Source organism: Mastigoproctus giganteus, chromosome 4, assembly GCF_048544385.1.
Source record: "Mastigoproctus giganteus isolate SK-2022 chromosome 4, ASM4854438v1, whole genome shotgun sequence".
NCBI lineage: Eukaryota > Metazoa > Arthropoda > Arachnida > Uropygi > Thelyphonidae > Mastigoproctus > Mastigoproctus giganteus.
The window spans coordinates 158262545-158280639 of NC_143578.1; the positions used below are offsets into that span (position 1 = coordinate 158262545).

General features: G+C 38.4%; 1 protein-coding gene across 1 annotated transcript in view; it reads left to right on the plus strand.

Annotated features, from left to right (window-relative positions):
* The window catches only part of Mfe2 (peroxisomal Multifunctional enzyme type 2), a 741845-nt gene that overhangs the window by 504822 nt on the left and 218928 nt on the right, over positions 1–18095 (plus strand). The window contains exon 21 of the mRNA XM_090372984.1: positions 2409–2539. Within this exon, the coding sequence (XP_090229110.1) occupies positions 2409–2539 (131 nt within the window). The remainder of the gene's footprint in view (positions 1–2408; positions 2540–18095) is intronic.

The window sequence follows — 18095 nt, forward strand, 5'->3', positions numbered from 1 at the left end:
CTTTCTAATCTGTTAGTAATGACCCTTGTGAACAACTTGTAGATATGGGATAACAAGCTAATTGGTCTATAATTTCCAATTTCTGATTTATCTCCTTTCTTATGCAGCAAAACTATGATTGCATTATTCCACTGCTTAGGCATCACACCTTTTCTAATGCACTTTGTGAAGAGCCTTGCCAGTTTTTGTGTTATGTCTCTTCCTCCTAATTTTAACAACTCTACAGTAACTTCATCTTCCCCCGGGGCTTTCTGATTCTTCATTTTCTTCAATGCATGTTCTACCTCATCAGGAAGAATATCGGGTATGTCGTATGTGTTGCTACTTTGCAATCCATCTTCCCCACTGCTGGTATCATTCCCTCGCTCCTTGTATAATTCTCTATAGTAGTCTTCTGCTATTTGAATTATGCCTTCTCTGCTGTTTATAAGTACACCATCGCTATTCTTTAGTTTCAGTATCATTTGTCTTTCTGTATTACTGCTCATGGCTGCTGATTTAAATCCTTTGTTTTCCCTTAATGCTTGTTCTACTTTTCTTGTGTTAAATCTTCTTATGTCCTCTCTGAGTCTCTTTCTAATGGCTTTGCATAACTCAGTATACTCAATTTTCTCCTTGTCGGTGTTTTTCTTGCTCTTCATTTGTCGTCTTTGGTTCATCATGACAAGTGTTTCTTGACTAATTTTTTCTTCTTTGGATTTCTGTTTCCCTATAGGTTTCTTGGGCTTTATCACTTTCAGAAAGTTGTAATATTCCTCATCGCGATATCTTGGTCCTGAGCAGTCTGCAGAAGCTCAAACTTGTTCTTAAGTTCCAGTACATACTGCTTTTTCTCCTCCTCTGTTATTTCAAAGACCTTTGTATTATTTACTCGAGTCAGTTTTTTTCTTTCCTTTCCTACATCTATATCAAGTGTACATCTTACCATTCTGTGATCACTTCCAACATTTACCTTATTCAGGACGGTAACATCATTCACAATATATCTTCTGTTAGTGAGGATGAAGTCGATTTCATTAGTTGTTAATCCATTTGGACTCTTCCATGTCCACTTTCTGTTCACCCTTTTCTTGAAAAAAGTGTTCATTACTGACATTCCTTGAGATTCTGCAAATTCCACAAGTCTTTCACCTCTTATTTCTTTCATCAATTCCAAAATTTCCTATAGTTCCTCTTTCTGTGCTGTTTTGCCTTTTTCCAACCTTAGCATTGAAGTCCCCCATAATAATAGTGTAGTGGGTTTTCTGCTCATCTTGAAGACTCTCAATTTCGGTGTACATTTCTTCAACCTCTTCATCATCATGGCTCGATGTTGGTGCATAAATCATTATAATCTTTAGCTTGTACCTCTTAGAAATCTTGAGTATTAGTCTTGACACCCTTGGTGATGTACTTTTGAATTCCAAAATGTTGTTTTTTTAAAATCTTTATGGACCAGAAACCCAACTCCACCTTCACTCCTTTCACTGTTTCCATTGGTGTACAGCAGATTTCCACTTGATAAACTTATAAGTGATTCATTTCTTCTTCTTGTTTCAGCCAAACCGATGATATTCCAATTCACATTTTCTAATTCCTTTTCCAGCTCTAATATCCTGTCTTCACCGATGAGTGATCGTACGTTATAACAGGCCAAGTTCAATTTCCGTGCATGGCAGCCTGGTCGTACCCAGAGATTCTTAGCACCCTCTGCTTCAACTCTGATCCTCTCGCTGCCGTAAGAGGGAGAGTGAAAGCTGCTGGGGACTGAGGGCCATTTGTATTGTTGTGCTCTCATTGCTGGAGGGTTTGGTCTTTTCCTCTTCACGCTGACCAGGCGTCTTGAAGAGAACCACTCTACACGTTCGTTGCCACCTAAGTGACGTAACAGGGCTTACCATCGAGAAGGTGTGCATGAGTGGATTTTAGGGAGGCAGGCCAACCGGACTTCTCCTAAATCTTCTGTAATAGAGAGATATTGGATCCATCAGTGTTTTAGGCTGAGTGTCTGATAACACACAGGATACCTGTTCCCCTCTAAGCCCCTAGGGACTTAGAGGGGAACAGAAGCCTAGGGACTTCTAAGTGCCCATCTTGTAGAAACCTTTGATGAACCCATTTCCTTTGTCAGAACATTGTCATAAAGCATACTGCTGGTATGCTTTCACTGCATTTCAATGTCACATATTTCATCAGTGTTTCTTGAATATCATAATGACACAACTTGGAAATTTCCCCATTCACAATTTTATCCTCGTGATTTCTATAATAGCTATAAACTTAACAATACCCTTTTATTTGTTTATTTTTTTTTTTCTTAGCTTCAGTTTGAAATTTTTACCAGGCTTCCACTTGTTATTATGAGAATTGATAATTTCTAAAATTAGTTCTTATTTATGTTTTTTTTTTTTTTTCTTTTCTTTTTTTAGCTGTGGACCTGAAAGCCAAAGAAGGTTCTGTATATAAAGGATTATCTAAAGAGAAAAAACCTGGTTGTGTATTAACTATTGAAGATGACGATATGCAAGCCATAGCATCTGGAGAGTTGGATCCACAGAAGGTATCTTAAATCTAGAATAATGAAGCAGTGCTTCTTTTTCGTAAAGTAGTGTGCCATTTTTTAAGTGTTTCTAAATACAGGTAAACCTTGTATATCACGGTTATTAGGTGCCTATAAAATTTCGTGTTGTTCGAAAATGTATTATATTAAAATTGTATTATTGGGACTAAGAAAAAGCATAAAAAGGGGGGTTACGTTCCAAAAGCTAACAAAAATTCACCATTATAGATTTCGATTATCTTCTGCTCTCTTTAAAAAAATCAGTAATCTGGGTTTGTTTGCTTTTGCTTGATAAATCTTTGTGAATTTCACTGTATGGAAGTAAGCATTTTTGAAGCTCCTTTCATTCAAGAATCTGCATTCTAAAAATAAGATTCTAATTGCTCAGCTAACTTTATGCCTTCCCCTATGCTTTTGAGTGTAAAATTTGGAAGTTAAGAATTTTCATCTGCGATATCATCATCTGAATTGATTTTACCTCCGATGCCATTTTCACCAAATCCGCTACACCGACTTCTTCTACCAGTAATTTTTGAATGTCTTCAGTAATCATATCTTTTTTAAATTTTTTAGGAGCATAGGCGACTAGGGTTATGTTACTCTGCGTATGTTGTCTATAATTTGCGTGTTCTGAGGTTGATTTTCTGTTTTGCTACACAAAAAACCAAAGTTTCCAGGAGAAAAACCATGTTACCCTCACATGACTAGACTCAGCCATGTGAAAAAGACCCATAAAAATTCCTCCCTTCATCAACAGGATTCGAACTCGGGTCTTTTCCAGCCGGTGTTGGAAGGAGGATGATTCTTGCTACCCACGAGGGCTTCAGTAGTCATATCATCAAAACCTTCCCCTCCTCTCAATGTAGCAAGTTCTACTATCGCACCGATTCAGTTTTCTGCCCGTTCATCATATTTCCTGAGTGATCTGACTCTGGCCACACATTTTTCCACATTTAACGTTGACACTTTTACTTCTTTCAGCAATAAAGCTATGATTCTGATACAGTCCGTGATTGAGAAATGTTTCCACGACTACATTACTTCAATCGATTCAGGATCAATTTTTTACAAAATCCATTGTAACAGTTTTCTGATGGAATGAGTTTTAAAGTGGATATAATGCCTTGAACTAATGGCTGAATGAAAGAAATTGTATTAGCCCAGTACAACTGTGGCAGTAGGCACATAACTTCAATGTTTGGATGACTTAAATCTATTGGATGGCCTGGTGTTGCTATCCAATAGTAATAAAACTTTTAAATATAGATTTTTCCACTAGTTCAACAAGAGTTCAATAGCACAGAACATAACATGGGAATTTCCCAACAAAATAAAATAAACTGATTTCTCAATTTTTTTTTTTTTTTTTGACTAGCGAGTCAACAGCAGGATTCAAAAAGAGTGGAGACGTTTAAAAATTACATCCAACATAATTGCAGGGTTTCCCCGGCACAAAAGCTCAAAAATACCCTGTTATGCAAGGTTTACCGAAATTCTCTATCTGTGTTAGAGCGAAACCGTGTTGTGCGAGGATTGCTGCTGCAATTTATCAATCGTGATAGAGCAGTACCGTATTATGCAGGAGTTGCCTGTATTCCGTAATTTTCAAATTTTGAAAACTGTGTGTATTAAATGGTTATTTCTAACTAATGGGGGAAGGAGCAAGGGGTTTAAAGATAGAGAGATAAACCCTATTGCAAATATTACAGTATGATATACATTGTTTGTCTGTGACAGTGGGCAACTCATAGACATCTTTTAGTGTTACTGGTGTAGCAGGATTCAGACTGTTTGATTAGTACCCTATGTTTTCCAGAAAAACAAATCTACACTTAAATTTCAATATATGAGAAACACATGGACTGCATATATTCACAACCTAAATGGTTTATTTATTATTTACTAATCACAGTTGGAAAAGAGAATATTGTACACAGTCGTGTTGAATTAATTGAATTAAATTGAAATTGATGTCAGTTCCATTCAAAATAGACTGATTATGAAATGAGCAGCAGCCTGGAAAACAAGATGCAGGGGATTTCAGAGACTGCTGGGAGTCATTGCGGTACAAGGAAACACATGGGTTGTGTTAGGTTGTTAAGAATAGGAACAGGTGCATGTACACTTGCATATACACCAATGCTAGGAGTTCGGTAAATATATTTGAGGTGTTGGTCAAAACATCAAAAGCAGAAATTGTTGGGATATCAGAGACGTGGTGTCACATGGATATAAGGAATTCAGAACTGGAATTTGCAGAGTACAATGTGTACAGGAAGGATAGACAGGAAAGGAATGGAGGAGGGGTTATGCTATTACTTAGGAAACACATAAAATCCAAGGAAGTGCAGCCAGTTGACATCGCTGGACAGTGCAGTGTCGAGTCAGTTTGGAGTGAGATCAGCACTGGGAAATCAAAATTGGGAGTAGAAGTGTGTTATATGCCTAATGAATATTAGGCATATAACACACTTTTTTTTTTTGATGAGTATAATAAAATTATACTCATCAGTGATGAGTTTAATAAAACACTGTACCGGGAAATAGAGTGGCCCAGTAAATCAGAGAGTCTTATAATGGGTGATTTTAATTTCCCGGATATTGACTGGAATTTGTGGGTAGGTCACTCATACACTAGCAAGGCTTTTGTGGATTTATTGGATGATTGTTTTCTACAGCAGCATGTTTGGGAGGCAACTAGAGGGAATAATACTCTTGATCTGATTATCAGTAATGATTTTTCATGCATCAAGAATCTGCAGATAAAAGAACCACTTGGTGGCAGTGATCACTGTGTGCTAAAGTGGGATTTACTCAAAGAGGTAACTACCATCAAGGGTAAAGTGAAGTGTTTTTGCTTTTGTAAATGTAACTATGGAGGTCTGAGACAGTATTTAAATTCTATGTGGTGGGACCATCTGATGGTTGTTACCAACAGAAAATTCAAAATGGGAAGCATTCAAAGAATTAATCTTGGAAGCAACTAGACTTTACATACCTACTAAGAATTATTAGGCCTAATGAGACATGTGGCAGAGAATTAAAATGCATAGGATACATATAAATAAATGAGTGACATGGAAGCCTACGATAGATGTAAGATGGTCTGTAACCAAGTCACACTTAGGCAGGCAAAAGCAGATTAAGAGAAATCTTTGGCAAAGGATGCAAAGAAAAACAGAGTTCTTTACGTATGTAAACTCTAGAAGGAAGGGAATGAGTCAGATTGGTCCACTGGATATCAGTGGTTACTGTTGATGATCCTGCTCAGGCGGCTAACAAACTAAATGAGTATTTTGCATCTACATTAACACATGAGGATTTATTAAGGGAGGGGAATACCAGAGGTGAAGTAAACTCTGGCAGTGAGCTAGATGATTTTGTAATAACTGAGAGGAAAGTGGAGGAGAAATTGTTGAAAATAAACATAAGAAAGGCACCTGGTGTGGATGGGATCTATCTAGATATATTAAAGGAGGCAGCAAAGAAAGTAAGCAAACCCTTAGCCATAATCATGAGAGCTTCCTTGGACTCAGGGGGAGGTACCCATGAACTGGAGATGTGCAAATGTGACACCAATTCACAGAGGAGGATCAAAGGGTGATACAAGTAATTATAGACTTGTTAGTTTAACTTCTGTTCCAGGGAAATTAATGAAGGCACTGGTTAAAGAAGCACTGCAGGATCATCTAGAAAAGACTTCGGTTATAGCTCGGACACAGCATGGGTTTCTTAAGGGGAAGTTATGTCTAACCAATTTGAATGGATACTATGTTGTGGTCACAAAGCAACTTGGATGCAGGGAATAACTTTGATATCATATATTTGGATCTTAGAAAGGCTTTTGATACTGTTGCACATGGAAGACTGCTACACAAATTGGAGCAGTGCGGCATTGGAGGCAAATTGCTGCTATGGTTAAAGGGATGGTTGAGTGGGAGAAGACAGAGAGTGGTAATCAATCGACACTGCTCTTCGTGGACTAATGTTATTAGTGGAATCCCTCAGGGTTCAGTGTTGGGTTCATTGTTGTTTTCTGTATTTATAATGATATTGATGATGTATATAAGGCTTAATGTCCAAGTTTGCAGATGATATGAAGGTTGGCAGGGTTGTTAATGACAGTACACTGTTGCTGCAACAGGGTCTAGAAAAGTTGAGCAGATGGGCTGAGAGGTGGCAAATGAAGTTAAACATTGACAAATGTAAAGTACTACATATGGGATGCATTAACCCCAGAGTAAAAAATACAGGAATTTTTCTAGCAGGGATAAGGAGGTGATTATCCCCTTGTATAAGGTGATAGTCAGGCCACACCTTGAGTACTGTATGCAGGTCTGGAGGCCTCATTTTAAGAAGGATGTAGAGCTGTTGGAACGAGTACAGAGAAAGGCAACAACATTAGTGATTGGAGCAAAGGGTTGCTCTTACAATGAAAGGCTTAAGTTTTGCAGATTACTGTGTTTGGAGACTAGGCACCTGCTAGATGATCTGATTGATGTGTACAAAGACTTGAATGGTTTGAGCGTGGAGAATTCTTATGGGATTCTTCTTCTTCCTGAGAATAATCACCTGAAAGGGCATAAATTCAAACTGAGAAAAGACCGTTGTATGATAGATGTGTGGAAGTTTCCCTTTAGCCAGCGGATAGTTGATTAAAAAAAACTCTGATTTCACCCCTGCATTCATTCCAAATACCTGTCCAGCTCAGCCTTTAGTTATTTAGTCTATCAACTTCCACAACAAAAGATGGAAGTCTGTTCCAATAATCAACTACCCGCTAGCTAAAGGCAAACTTTGGCACATTTATCCTATAACTGTCTTTCCTCAATTTGAATTTATGCCCTCTCAGGTTTATTTATGCCTTCTGAGCAAGAGGAAGAATCCCATCAGCATTGAACATGCTGAAACCATTCAAGGCAGGCGCCTCCGAGCCAGGTGGGCAGGGGGAAGGAGTGCGTAGCACACGCTTCTTGATTAGACCAGGGTTCGAGCCCGTGACTACCAAATACGGAGGATGCGGAAAGGTCAGGGAATGACCACCGCATATCTCCATAGCAATATGGCCTTAGTTGATAATGCTCCTAAAAAAACCAAAATAACAAACCATTCAAGGCTTAATCACCTTAATGTGATCACCTCTCAGGTGCCTAGTCTTCAAACACTGTAATCTGCAAAATTTAAGCCTTTCTTCGTAAGAGCCACCCTTTGCTCCATTCACTAATCTTGTTGCTCTTCTCTGTACTCATTCCAAAAATTGTACATCCTTCTTAAAATGAGGCCTGCACACCTGTATGCCGTACTCAAGGTGTGGCCTGTCAATCACATTATACAAGGGGATAATCACCTCCTTATCCCTGCTAGAAAAATTCTGTATATCATTGACAAGACACCATGAGCTACTCTTACAGACCGTCTGCACTGCTCATATCTGCCTGCACAATTACCCCCGGTCCTTTTCATTCTCTACCACTGTCAGTGTAGTACCACAGAGTTGATACCTTACTCTGGGGTTACTGCTTCCCATACATAGTACTTTACATTTGTCAATGTCAAACTTCATTTGCCACCACTCAACTTTTCTAAATCCCGTACTGTCATTAACAACCCTGCCACCCTTCGTATTGTCTGCAAAGTTCGGGCATTAAGCCTAATATACCATCATCGATATCATTTATAAATACAGAAAACAACAGTTGACCCAACACTGAAACCTGAGGGACTCCACTAATGACATTAGTTCACAAAGAGCAGTGTCCATTGATTACCACTCGGTCTTCTCCCACTCAACCATCCCTTTATTTATAGCAGCAATTTGCCTCCAGTGCTGCACTGCTCCAATTTGTGTAGCAGTCTTGCATATGCAAAAGTATCAAAAGCCTTTCTAAGATCCAAATATATGATATCAAAGTTTTCCCTGCATCCAGTAGCTTTGTGACTAAATCATAGTATCCAATCAAATTGGTCAGACATTACTTCCCCTTAAGAATCCCATGCTGTGTCTGAGCTATAACTGAATTCTTCTGTAGTGCTTCTTTTTCCTGCTGTGCTTCTTTTTTTAATTGGTGGAACTGACTTCCATCTTTTGTTGTGGAAGTTGATAGCCTAAATAAATTTCTGGCTGGGCTGGACAAGTATTTAGAATGAATTGTGGGGTGAAATTGGAGTTTTGTTTTTTTTTTTTTTTGTGGCTGATGCTGCATTAGCTTGCTTTCTTGCATCGTATGCTTCTACTAATACTAATGCTTTCACAGTAGAATTCTGCATTAGCGTGCTTTTTTTATTTTTACCCAGCCTGGCCCCAATTCTAGACCAACTTGATGCAAACCCAAATTTGTTTTTCAAATTCATTTCGTCCCAGAAGTGATTTTTTTTCCCACCCCGATTGAAACTTTTTATATAAATAAAATCACTAGTATTACTTTGAAGTTTAATAATAAAAAATAAACTTCAGATACAAAAATTAATATTAATAATTATATAACAATAATAATTATCAATATTAAATATATAAAAAAGAAAATGTAATAAATATTCATGTACCACATTTAATATAATTCCAAAATGAATATCGATATCCACCTCTACTTAAATTTAAAAATTTGAACTGACTGTCACTTCTGTCACTGTCACTTCTGTCAATGACAACTCTCAGTGTATGAATGATGTGTAATCATTCCCCTTACCTGTATTTGTAAATTATTGGTCAATACTAGATTAGCAAAGAAGTGGTTAGAAAGTGTTACAAAATTAGATTGGATTACGATTTTATTGGCACATTAGCATCTAAGGCTATTATGCACCATAGTGTTACAAGTGAATGTTCTTAAAATAAAGTAGGTCAACCCAAAATCTTAGATGTAGTAGAACTAGGGATTAAGGGTATTACACTTTCAATAAATACTGTATACTGTACACATACAACTAAAAAGGAACCCATTGCCGGGGGGACAATGGGTTCCTTTTTTTTATTACTCATATTTACTCATATTACATAATTACTCATATACCCCTGATGTAACGTAAATTGTGACTAGGCCTGCATAAGGCTAAAGGCTGCTTTACTGAGCAAAAATACAGTCCGGTCGTTTCCACGAAAGGGTACAAATTTTAGTGAGTTTTGGAGATATTGGTGAAGTGTGCCTTATTTATTGGTCAATTAAAAGTGTCAACAGTCAACTAATACACATCTTTTTTAAAAAAACCATTAAGAATTTAAATACATCACAATATTTTTAAAAAAAACATAGACAGTGTGTCTCAAAAATACACGGTATAACTTCGGGAATGAGTTCCTCATATGTAGACAATAAAAATATTTTATATCAACATAGTTCTGGAAATGCTTGGTTTCCGTGTTTTGAAGGGCTGTCTATGACACTTAACTGTTCACATCACCTTATAGTAAGTGTTCAAAATTTCCACCCTCTGCCTGAATACAGGCTTCACATTGTCGTCTCATGGACTCGCAAAGACGACGCCAAATTCCTGGCATGTTTTGTATTGTCTCACAATCTGCCAGAATTTGATTGCGGTTTTCACATCAGCTATCGGACTCCAATACACCAATGACTTTAAGTGGTCCCACAAGAAGAAATCTAGTGGGTTTAAACCAGATGAGCGTTGAGGCCAGGCAGTTGGTCCATCCTTCTACTTCGGGAGTTGTAGATCTTGGTCATCCTCTGTCGGCAGCACGAGGTGTAAAGGTCCCATGTTCAAAGGTGGCAATGGATACCTTCAAACGTTTTCCTGTCTGGACATCTTCGTTCTGGGAATCTTTCCTGGTACAAACAATGAGCCATCAGAGCATTGCCATCCGCCAAACCGTACATAAAGTGCATATCCACTTGCTCCTGATTTAAGTACATAGTCGGAATGGAAAACCACCAGATTCTGTCAGTACCTTGTCAGTGCCTGCAGGAGATAAGACATTCCGGTTAATAACTCGGGATTGAAGCATTTCTGGAACTATGTTGATATAAAATATTTTTATTGTCTACATATGAGGAATACATTCCTGAAGTTATGCTGTGAATTTTTGAGACACCCTGTATAGGTAGAAAACATCCGAAATGTTTGGAAATAACAACTCATTATGATTATTTGTACCCAAACCTAGCCCGAATATCCTTCTTGTTACCCGTCCTCCAGGTTCGGCCAAAGCCCGATTGCAAGGCCCTGGCCCATGCAGACCTCTAATTCACTGGGATTTAACCAGTGGTTTTTGTAATATGAAAATTTTTAACTATTGGCATACTCTTTTTAAAACTTTAGGTAAATAACCTAATGTGGGTTACCAATTAGTATTAGTAGAAGCATTTTATTTATTTAGCTTCAGTCAAATAAAAAAATAATAATAAGAAAGAAATCCTTCCCATTTCACCCAACCATTCACTCCAAATTCTTGTCTAGGTCTGCCTTGAATTTATTTAAGTTGTTGCCCTCCTCTACGACAGAAGTTTGTTACAACTATCAACCACCTGCTGGCTAAAGGCAAATTTCTGCCCATCTATTTCTACAATTGTCTTTCCTAAATTTGAATTATGTCTGCTCAGTTGAGTAATCTGAGCAAGCATTGGGCATTTAGCTTGATCAAACCATTCAGGTGCCTAGTCTCCAGATGCTACAATTTGCATCACTTCAAACTTTCTTAGTAACATCAACCGTTTGTTCCATTCACCAATCTCATTGCTCTTCTCTGTACTCATTCCAGCAGCTCTGCATCCTTCCTAAAATGAGACCTCCAGATCTGCATGCAGTATTCAAGGTGTGTCCTGACCGTTGCGAGTTGCTTTATATTCCTAGTAACAATACTTTAAATTGAATTTAGATAGAGATATTTTGTAGGTTATTACATAGTATCGGTAAGGGTATCAAATCTACGTGTGGAGAGGTTTGCTCCCACAAAGGTTTTAATTATACTTAGCTGCTTTATTGACTTAATTGTTATATTAAATTCATTTCTATATGTAGCTTATAAACCTAGTCAAGCTCCGTGGTTTATTTTGAATTTAGACAGCGCGATTTCAAAAGTAAATAATACCTCGTGTCCATAGATTAACCGTTCGTAACTTTCCGCCATTGTTATACGATACAACGTACGCTAGCGTAAGTTTTAACAGAAAACTAGATAGCGAGTATAGTAGTATCAATTAATCAGTAAAATTTATTAATCTTATTAAATTTGATTTTCAATCGAATTGTACTTTTTTAACTAAATAAATATAGCGACCTAGTTATTACAAATTTAACATCATAAATTAATACATATAAGTTGACAGAGGATAAGAAAGTCATATAACGTAACTCAGAGATAATATTTGATACCGAAATACATATATATATCCAATATGTTAAATTAAATAAAATAAAACATAAGCCAGTAGTATGGCAAAAACTGTAGAGCGAAAATTAACATGAAAATAACCCAAATAAACAATCGAACGAAAAGAAAGAATAGACATAAATAGTAGCCCATAAACCCTTGTATAATTTCGAAATTTAAATCCAATTAAAACTATACAAAATTTAGACTAATGCCAATTATTTATTAATTTAGCGGTACCCCCCAGAGGTACCAGTTCTGAAAGACGTGAAATATCACCAAAAGAGGGTTAAAGGAACTACCAGATGATATCAAAATAAATTAAAATAAAATAGACTGACCATCATGCCCCATATCGACAGAGGACCACAAGGCCAATAATGGTCATGGAATCGCTGCATTTCAATCGCTATACAAATCGTCGCCATGGTGAAAAGATCGAAGTACCAATTCACCCTCCCTCCTCCGATCGATCCACCAATGCAGAGGATTTGCACGGCGGTGGTCCTTATGCAGCGAAAAATAAAATATAGAACAGACAGCACTTTATTTTTCGCTGCATAAGGACCACCTTATGCAGCGAAAGCTAGTCAAGCCATCAAAGACAGATATTGTTGGGATATCAGAGATATGGTGTCACACAGACAGAACTGGAATTTGGGGAGTACAATTTGTACAGAAAGGACAGACAGAACAGGAAGGGAGGAGGGATTATGCTGTGAGTTAAGAAACACAAAATCTAAGTAAATGCATCCAATTGATGTTGATGGACAATGCAATGTTGAGTCTGTTTGGTGTGACATAAGCACTGGAGATGGGAAAATGGGAGTAGGTGTGTATTATAGCCCTAGTGAATCTGATGAGTATAATGAGCAATTGTGCAGAGTGATAGAGTGGGCCAGTTAATAAGAGTGTCTTATAATGGGGGATTTTAATTTCCTGGATATTGACTGGAATTTGTGGGTTGGTCACCTATACAAGGCTTTTGTGGATTTATTGGATGATTGTTTTCTACAGCAGCATATGCAGGAGGCAATTAGATGGAGTAATACTCTCGATCTGATTATCAGTAATGATTCTTCATGCATCCAGAATCTGCACATTAAGGAACCACTAGGTGGCAGTGATCAAAGTGTGCTGAAGTGGGATTTATTCAAAGAGGTAACTACCATCAAGGGTGAAGGGAAGGGTTTTTGCTTTCATAAAAGCGACTATGGAGATCTGACACAGTACGGTGGTGTGAGACAGTATTTAAGTTCTATACGACGGAACCAACTGATGATGTTCCCAGCAGCAAATTCAAAATGAGAAGCATTCAAAGAATTAATCTTGGAAGCTACTAGGCTTTTCACACCAAAAAAGAAATATTGTTTAAGATTTAAGCCTAAATTGATGTCAGATGAACTAATTAGACATGTGACAGAGAAGAAAAATGTATGGGATACATATAAATTAACATTTGACACAGAAGCCTATGATAAATATAAGCTGGTCTGTAACCAAGTTACAAAGGAGTTTAGGCAGGCAAAGACAGATTACGAGAAATTTTTGGCAAAGGATACAAAGAAAAACAGCAAAGAGTCCTTTACTTATGTAAACTCTAGAAGGAAGGGATTGAATCAGATTCGTCAACTTGATATTGATGGTTCAACTGTTGATGATCCTCCTCAGTTAGCTAACAAACTAAATTAATATTTTGCATCGATATTCACACATGAGGAATTATTCAGGGAGAGGAATGCCGGAGGTGTATTCAACTCTGGCAGTAAGCTGGATAATCTTGTAATAACTGGGAGTAAAGTGGAGGAGAAATTGTTGAAGATAAACACAAGAAAGGCACCTAGGGTGGATGGAATCTATCCAGTTATATTAAAGAAGGTGGCAAAGGAATAAGCAAGCCCTTGGCCATAATTATGAGAGCTTCCCTGGACTCAGAGAAGGTACCCATAGAATGGGGATGTGCAAATTTGGATCCCAATCCACAAAGGAGGATCAAAGGGCAACACAAGTAATTATAGACCTGTTGGTTTAACTTCTCTTCCAGGAAAATTAATGGAGGCACTGGTTAAAGAAGCACAGCAGGATCATCTAGACAAGACTACAGTTATAACTTGGACACACAGCATGTGTGTCCGAGTTATAACTGAAGGGGAAGTCTTGTCTGCTAATTTGATTGGATACTGTGATGTAGTGACAAAGAAACTGAATTCAAAGAATAACTTTGATATCATATATTTGGATCTTAGAAAAACCTTTCATACTGTTGCACATTGAAGACTGCTGCAACTGCTGCACAAATTGGTGCAGTGTGGCATTGGAGGCAAATTGCTGCTATAGATAGAGGGAGGGATGGATGAGTGGGAGAAGACAGAGTAGTAATCAATGGACACTGCTCTTCGTGGACTAATGTTATTAGTGGAGTTCCTCAGGTTTCAGTGTTGGGTCAATTGTTGTTTTCTGTATTTATAAATGATATTGTTGATGATGTATCAGGCTTAATGTCCAAGTTTGCAGACAGTACGAAGGTTGGCAGGGCTAAGAGGTGGCAAATGAAGTTTAACATTAACAAATGTAAAGTACAGTAAACTCCCGCTGTTCGCGGGGGTTACGTTCCTGAGAAATGCCGCGAATGATGAGTTATGGCTCCCAAAATTTTGGCTATATGTATTATATGTACCTTCATAATATGACTATGTACATAGACAGTACATAGTGAAATGCAAGCATATGGTGTCGAAATGAAAATAAGAAACAATTTAATATTAAATGTAATATTTATAAGAAATTTCAAACCAGCTCCTTTGCTAGCTAAAACACTTATCCCGGCAGTGCTATTAGCATTAGTAGAGGCATTTGATGCAAGAAAGCAAGCTTATGCAGCATCAGCCAAAAATAAAAAAAATAACCACTTCCTCTTCACCCCTCTGTTCATTCGAAATACCTGTCCAGCTGAGCCTTAAACTTATTTAGGCTATCAATTTCCACGACAAGGGATGGAAGTCTGTTCCACCAACCAACCACCCGCTGGCTAAAGGGAAATTTCCTCACGTCTATCCTACATCTGTCCTTCCTCAATTTGAATTTATGCCCTCTCAGGTGATTATTCTGAGCAAGAGGAAGAATCCCATCAGCATTGAGCATGCTCAAACCATTCAAGGCTTTATACACCTCTATCAGATCACCTCGCTGGTGCCTAGTATCCAGACACTGTAATTTGCAATACAACCCTTTCTTCGTAAGAGCACCCCTTTGTTCCATTCACTAATCTTGTTGCCCTTCTCTGTGCTCTTTCCAGCATCTCTACATTCTTCTTGAAATGAGGCCTCCAGACCTGTATGCATTACTCTAGGTGTGGCCTGACCATTGCCTTATACAAGGGAATAATCACCTCCTTATCCCTGCTAGAAAAATTCCTATATATCATTGATAAGACACCATGAGCTACTCTTGCAGCTCGTCTGCACTGCTCAGAGAACTTCATATCTGCCTGCACAATGACCCCCAGGTCCTATTCATGCTCTACCACTGTCAGTGTAGTACCACAGAGTTGATACGTTGCTCTGGGGTTGCTGTTTCCCATATGTAGTACTTTACATTTGTGAATGTTAAACTTCATTTGCCACCTCTCAGCCCATCTGCTCAACCCTTCCAGATCCGGTTGCAGTAGCATAGTGTCAGTAGTGTCCTTGACAACCCTGCCAACCTTCGTATCATCTGCAAACTTGGACATTAAGCTTGATATACCATCATCAATATCATTTATAAATACAGAAAACAATAATGGACCCAATACTGAACCCTAAGGGACTCCACTAATAACATTAGTCCACGATGAGCAGTGTCCATTGATTACCACTCTCTGTCTTCTCCACCTCAACCACCCCTTTATCCAAAGCAGCAATTTGCCTCCAATGCCACACTGCTCCAATTTGTGCAGCCGTCTTCCATGTGCAACTGTATCAAAAGCCTTTCTAAGATCCAAGTATATAATATCAAAGTTATTCCCTGCATCCAGTTCTTTTGTGACTGCATCATAGTATCCCATCAAATTGGTCAGGCATGACTTCCCCTTAACAAAACCATGCTGTGTCTGAGCTATAACTGAAGTCTTGTCTAGATGATCCTGCAGTGCTTCTTTAACCCGTGCCTCCATTAATTTTCCGGGAGCAGAAGTTAAACTAACAAGTCTATAATTACTTGTGTCGCCCTTTGATCCTCCTTTGTGAATTGGGGTCACATTTGCACATCTCCAGTATATGGGTACTTCCCCTGAGTCCAAGGAAGCTGTCATAATTATGGCTAAGGGTTTGATTACTTCCTTTGATCCTCCTTTGTGAATTGGGGTCACATTTGCACATCTCCAGTCCATGGGTACTTCCCCTGAGTCCAAGGAAGCTCTCATAATTATGGCTAAGGGTTTGATTACTTCCTTTGCTGCCTCCTTTAATATAACTGGATAGATCCCATCTGCCCCAGGTGCATTTCTTGTATTTATCTTTGACAATTTCTCCTCCACTTTACTCTCAGTTATTACAAGATTCTCTAGCTTACTGCCAGAGTTGAATACACCTCTGGCATTCCCCTCGCTGAATAACTCCTCATGTGTGAATGTCGATGCAAAATATTCATTTAGTTATTTAGATACCTGAGCAGGATCATCAACAGTTGACCCATCAATATCAAGTGGTGGACCAATCTGATTCATCCCCTTCCTTCTAGAGTTTACATAAGTAAAGAACTCTTTGCTGTTTTTCTTTGCATCCCTTGCCAAAGATATCTCGTAATCTGCCTTCGTCTGCCTAACCTCCTTTGTAACTTGGTTACAGATCAACTTGTATCTATCATAGGCTTCTGTGTCACGTGTTAATTCTTCTCTGCCGTATGTCATTAGTTCATCTGACATCCACTTAGGCCTAAACCTTGAACAATATTTCTCAGTTGGTATGTAAAGCCTAGTAGCATTCCAAGATAAGTTCTTTGAATGCTTCCCATTTTGAATTTGCTGTTGGTAACATCATCAGTTGGTCCCACTGTACAGAATTTAAATACTGTCTCAGTCCATTGTAGTCGCCTTTACGAAAGCAATAACCCTTCCCTTTACCCCTAATGGTAGTTATCTCTTTGAGTAAATCCCACTTGAGCACACTGTGATCACTGCCACCCAGTGGTTCATTTACCTGCAGATTCTTAATGCATGAAGAATCTCTACTGATAATCAAATCAAGAGTATTACTCCCTCTAGTTGCCTCCCGAATATTCTGATGCAGAAAACAATCATACAATAAATCCCCAAAATCCTTGCTAGTGTGTGAGTGACCAGCCCCCAAATTCCAGTCAATATCTGGGAAATTAAAATCCCCCATTATAAGACTCTCTGATTTACTGGCCCACTCTATTTCCCTGTACAGTTTCTTATTATACTCATCAGAGTCATTAGGCCTATAGCACACTCCTACTCTCAATTTTGATCTCCCAATGCTTATGTCACACCAAACTGACTCGACACTGCACTGTCCAGCAATGTCGACTGGCTTCACTTCCTTGGATTTTATGTATTTCTTAACTTATAGCATAACCCCTCCTCCCTTCCTATCCTGTCTCTCCTTTCTGTAGACATTGTACTCCCCAAATTCCAGTTCTGCATTCCTTATATCTGTGTGACACCACATCTCTGAAATCCCACAATATCTGCGTTTGATGTTTTGAGCAATACCTCAAATTCATCAAATTTATTTACTAAACTCCTAGCATTGGTGTACACGCAAGTGTACATGCACCTGTTCTTTTTCTTAGCTGCCCTAACACAACCCATGTGTTTATTTGTACCCCAATGATTCCCAGCAGTCTCTGAAATATCCTGCATCTTATTTTCCAGGCTGCGGCTCATTCCAATAGAAGCAGTGCAAGAATCACTTTCACCTCTGCCAGTGGCTACTGTTAATCTATTAGTCCTTGTATCCCCCCCAATCTAGCAGTTTTCCGACCCACCTAACACTGCCTCGATACCATCAGCAAACATTCTTGCACCCTTTCTATTTAAGTGTATCCCATCCCTGTAGAACCAGTCTCTCCTGTTAACAAGTACACACCAGGCTGAAAAAAATTCTACCCCTTGAGCCTTGCACAATCTTTCCAGGGCTGAATTGAATGACAGGGCTCTCATCATATACTCCCTCCTATCGTGTCTGGGCAGAATTGCAGACACTTTCAAATTCAACCCTAATTCGTTTC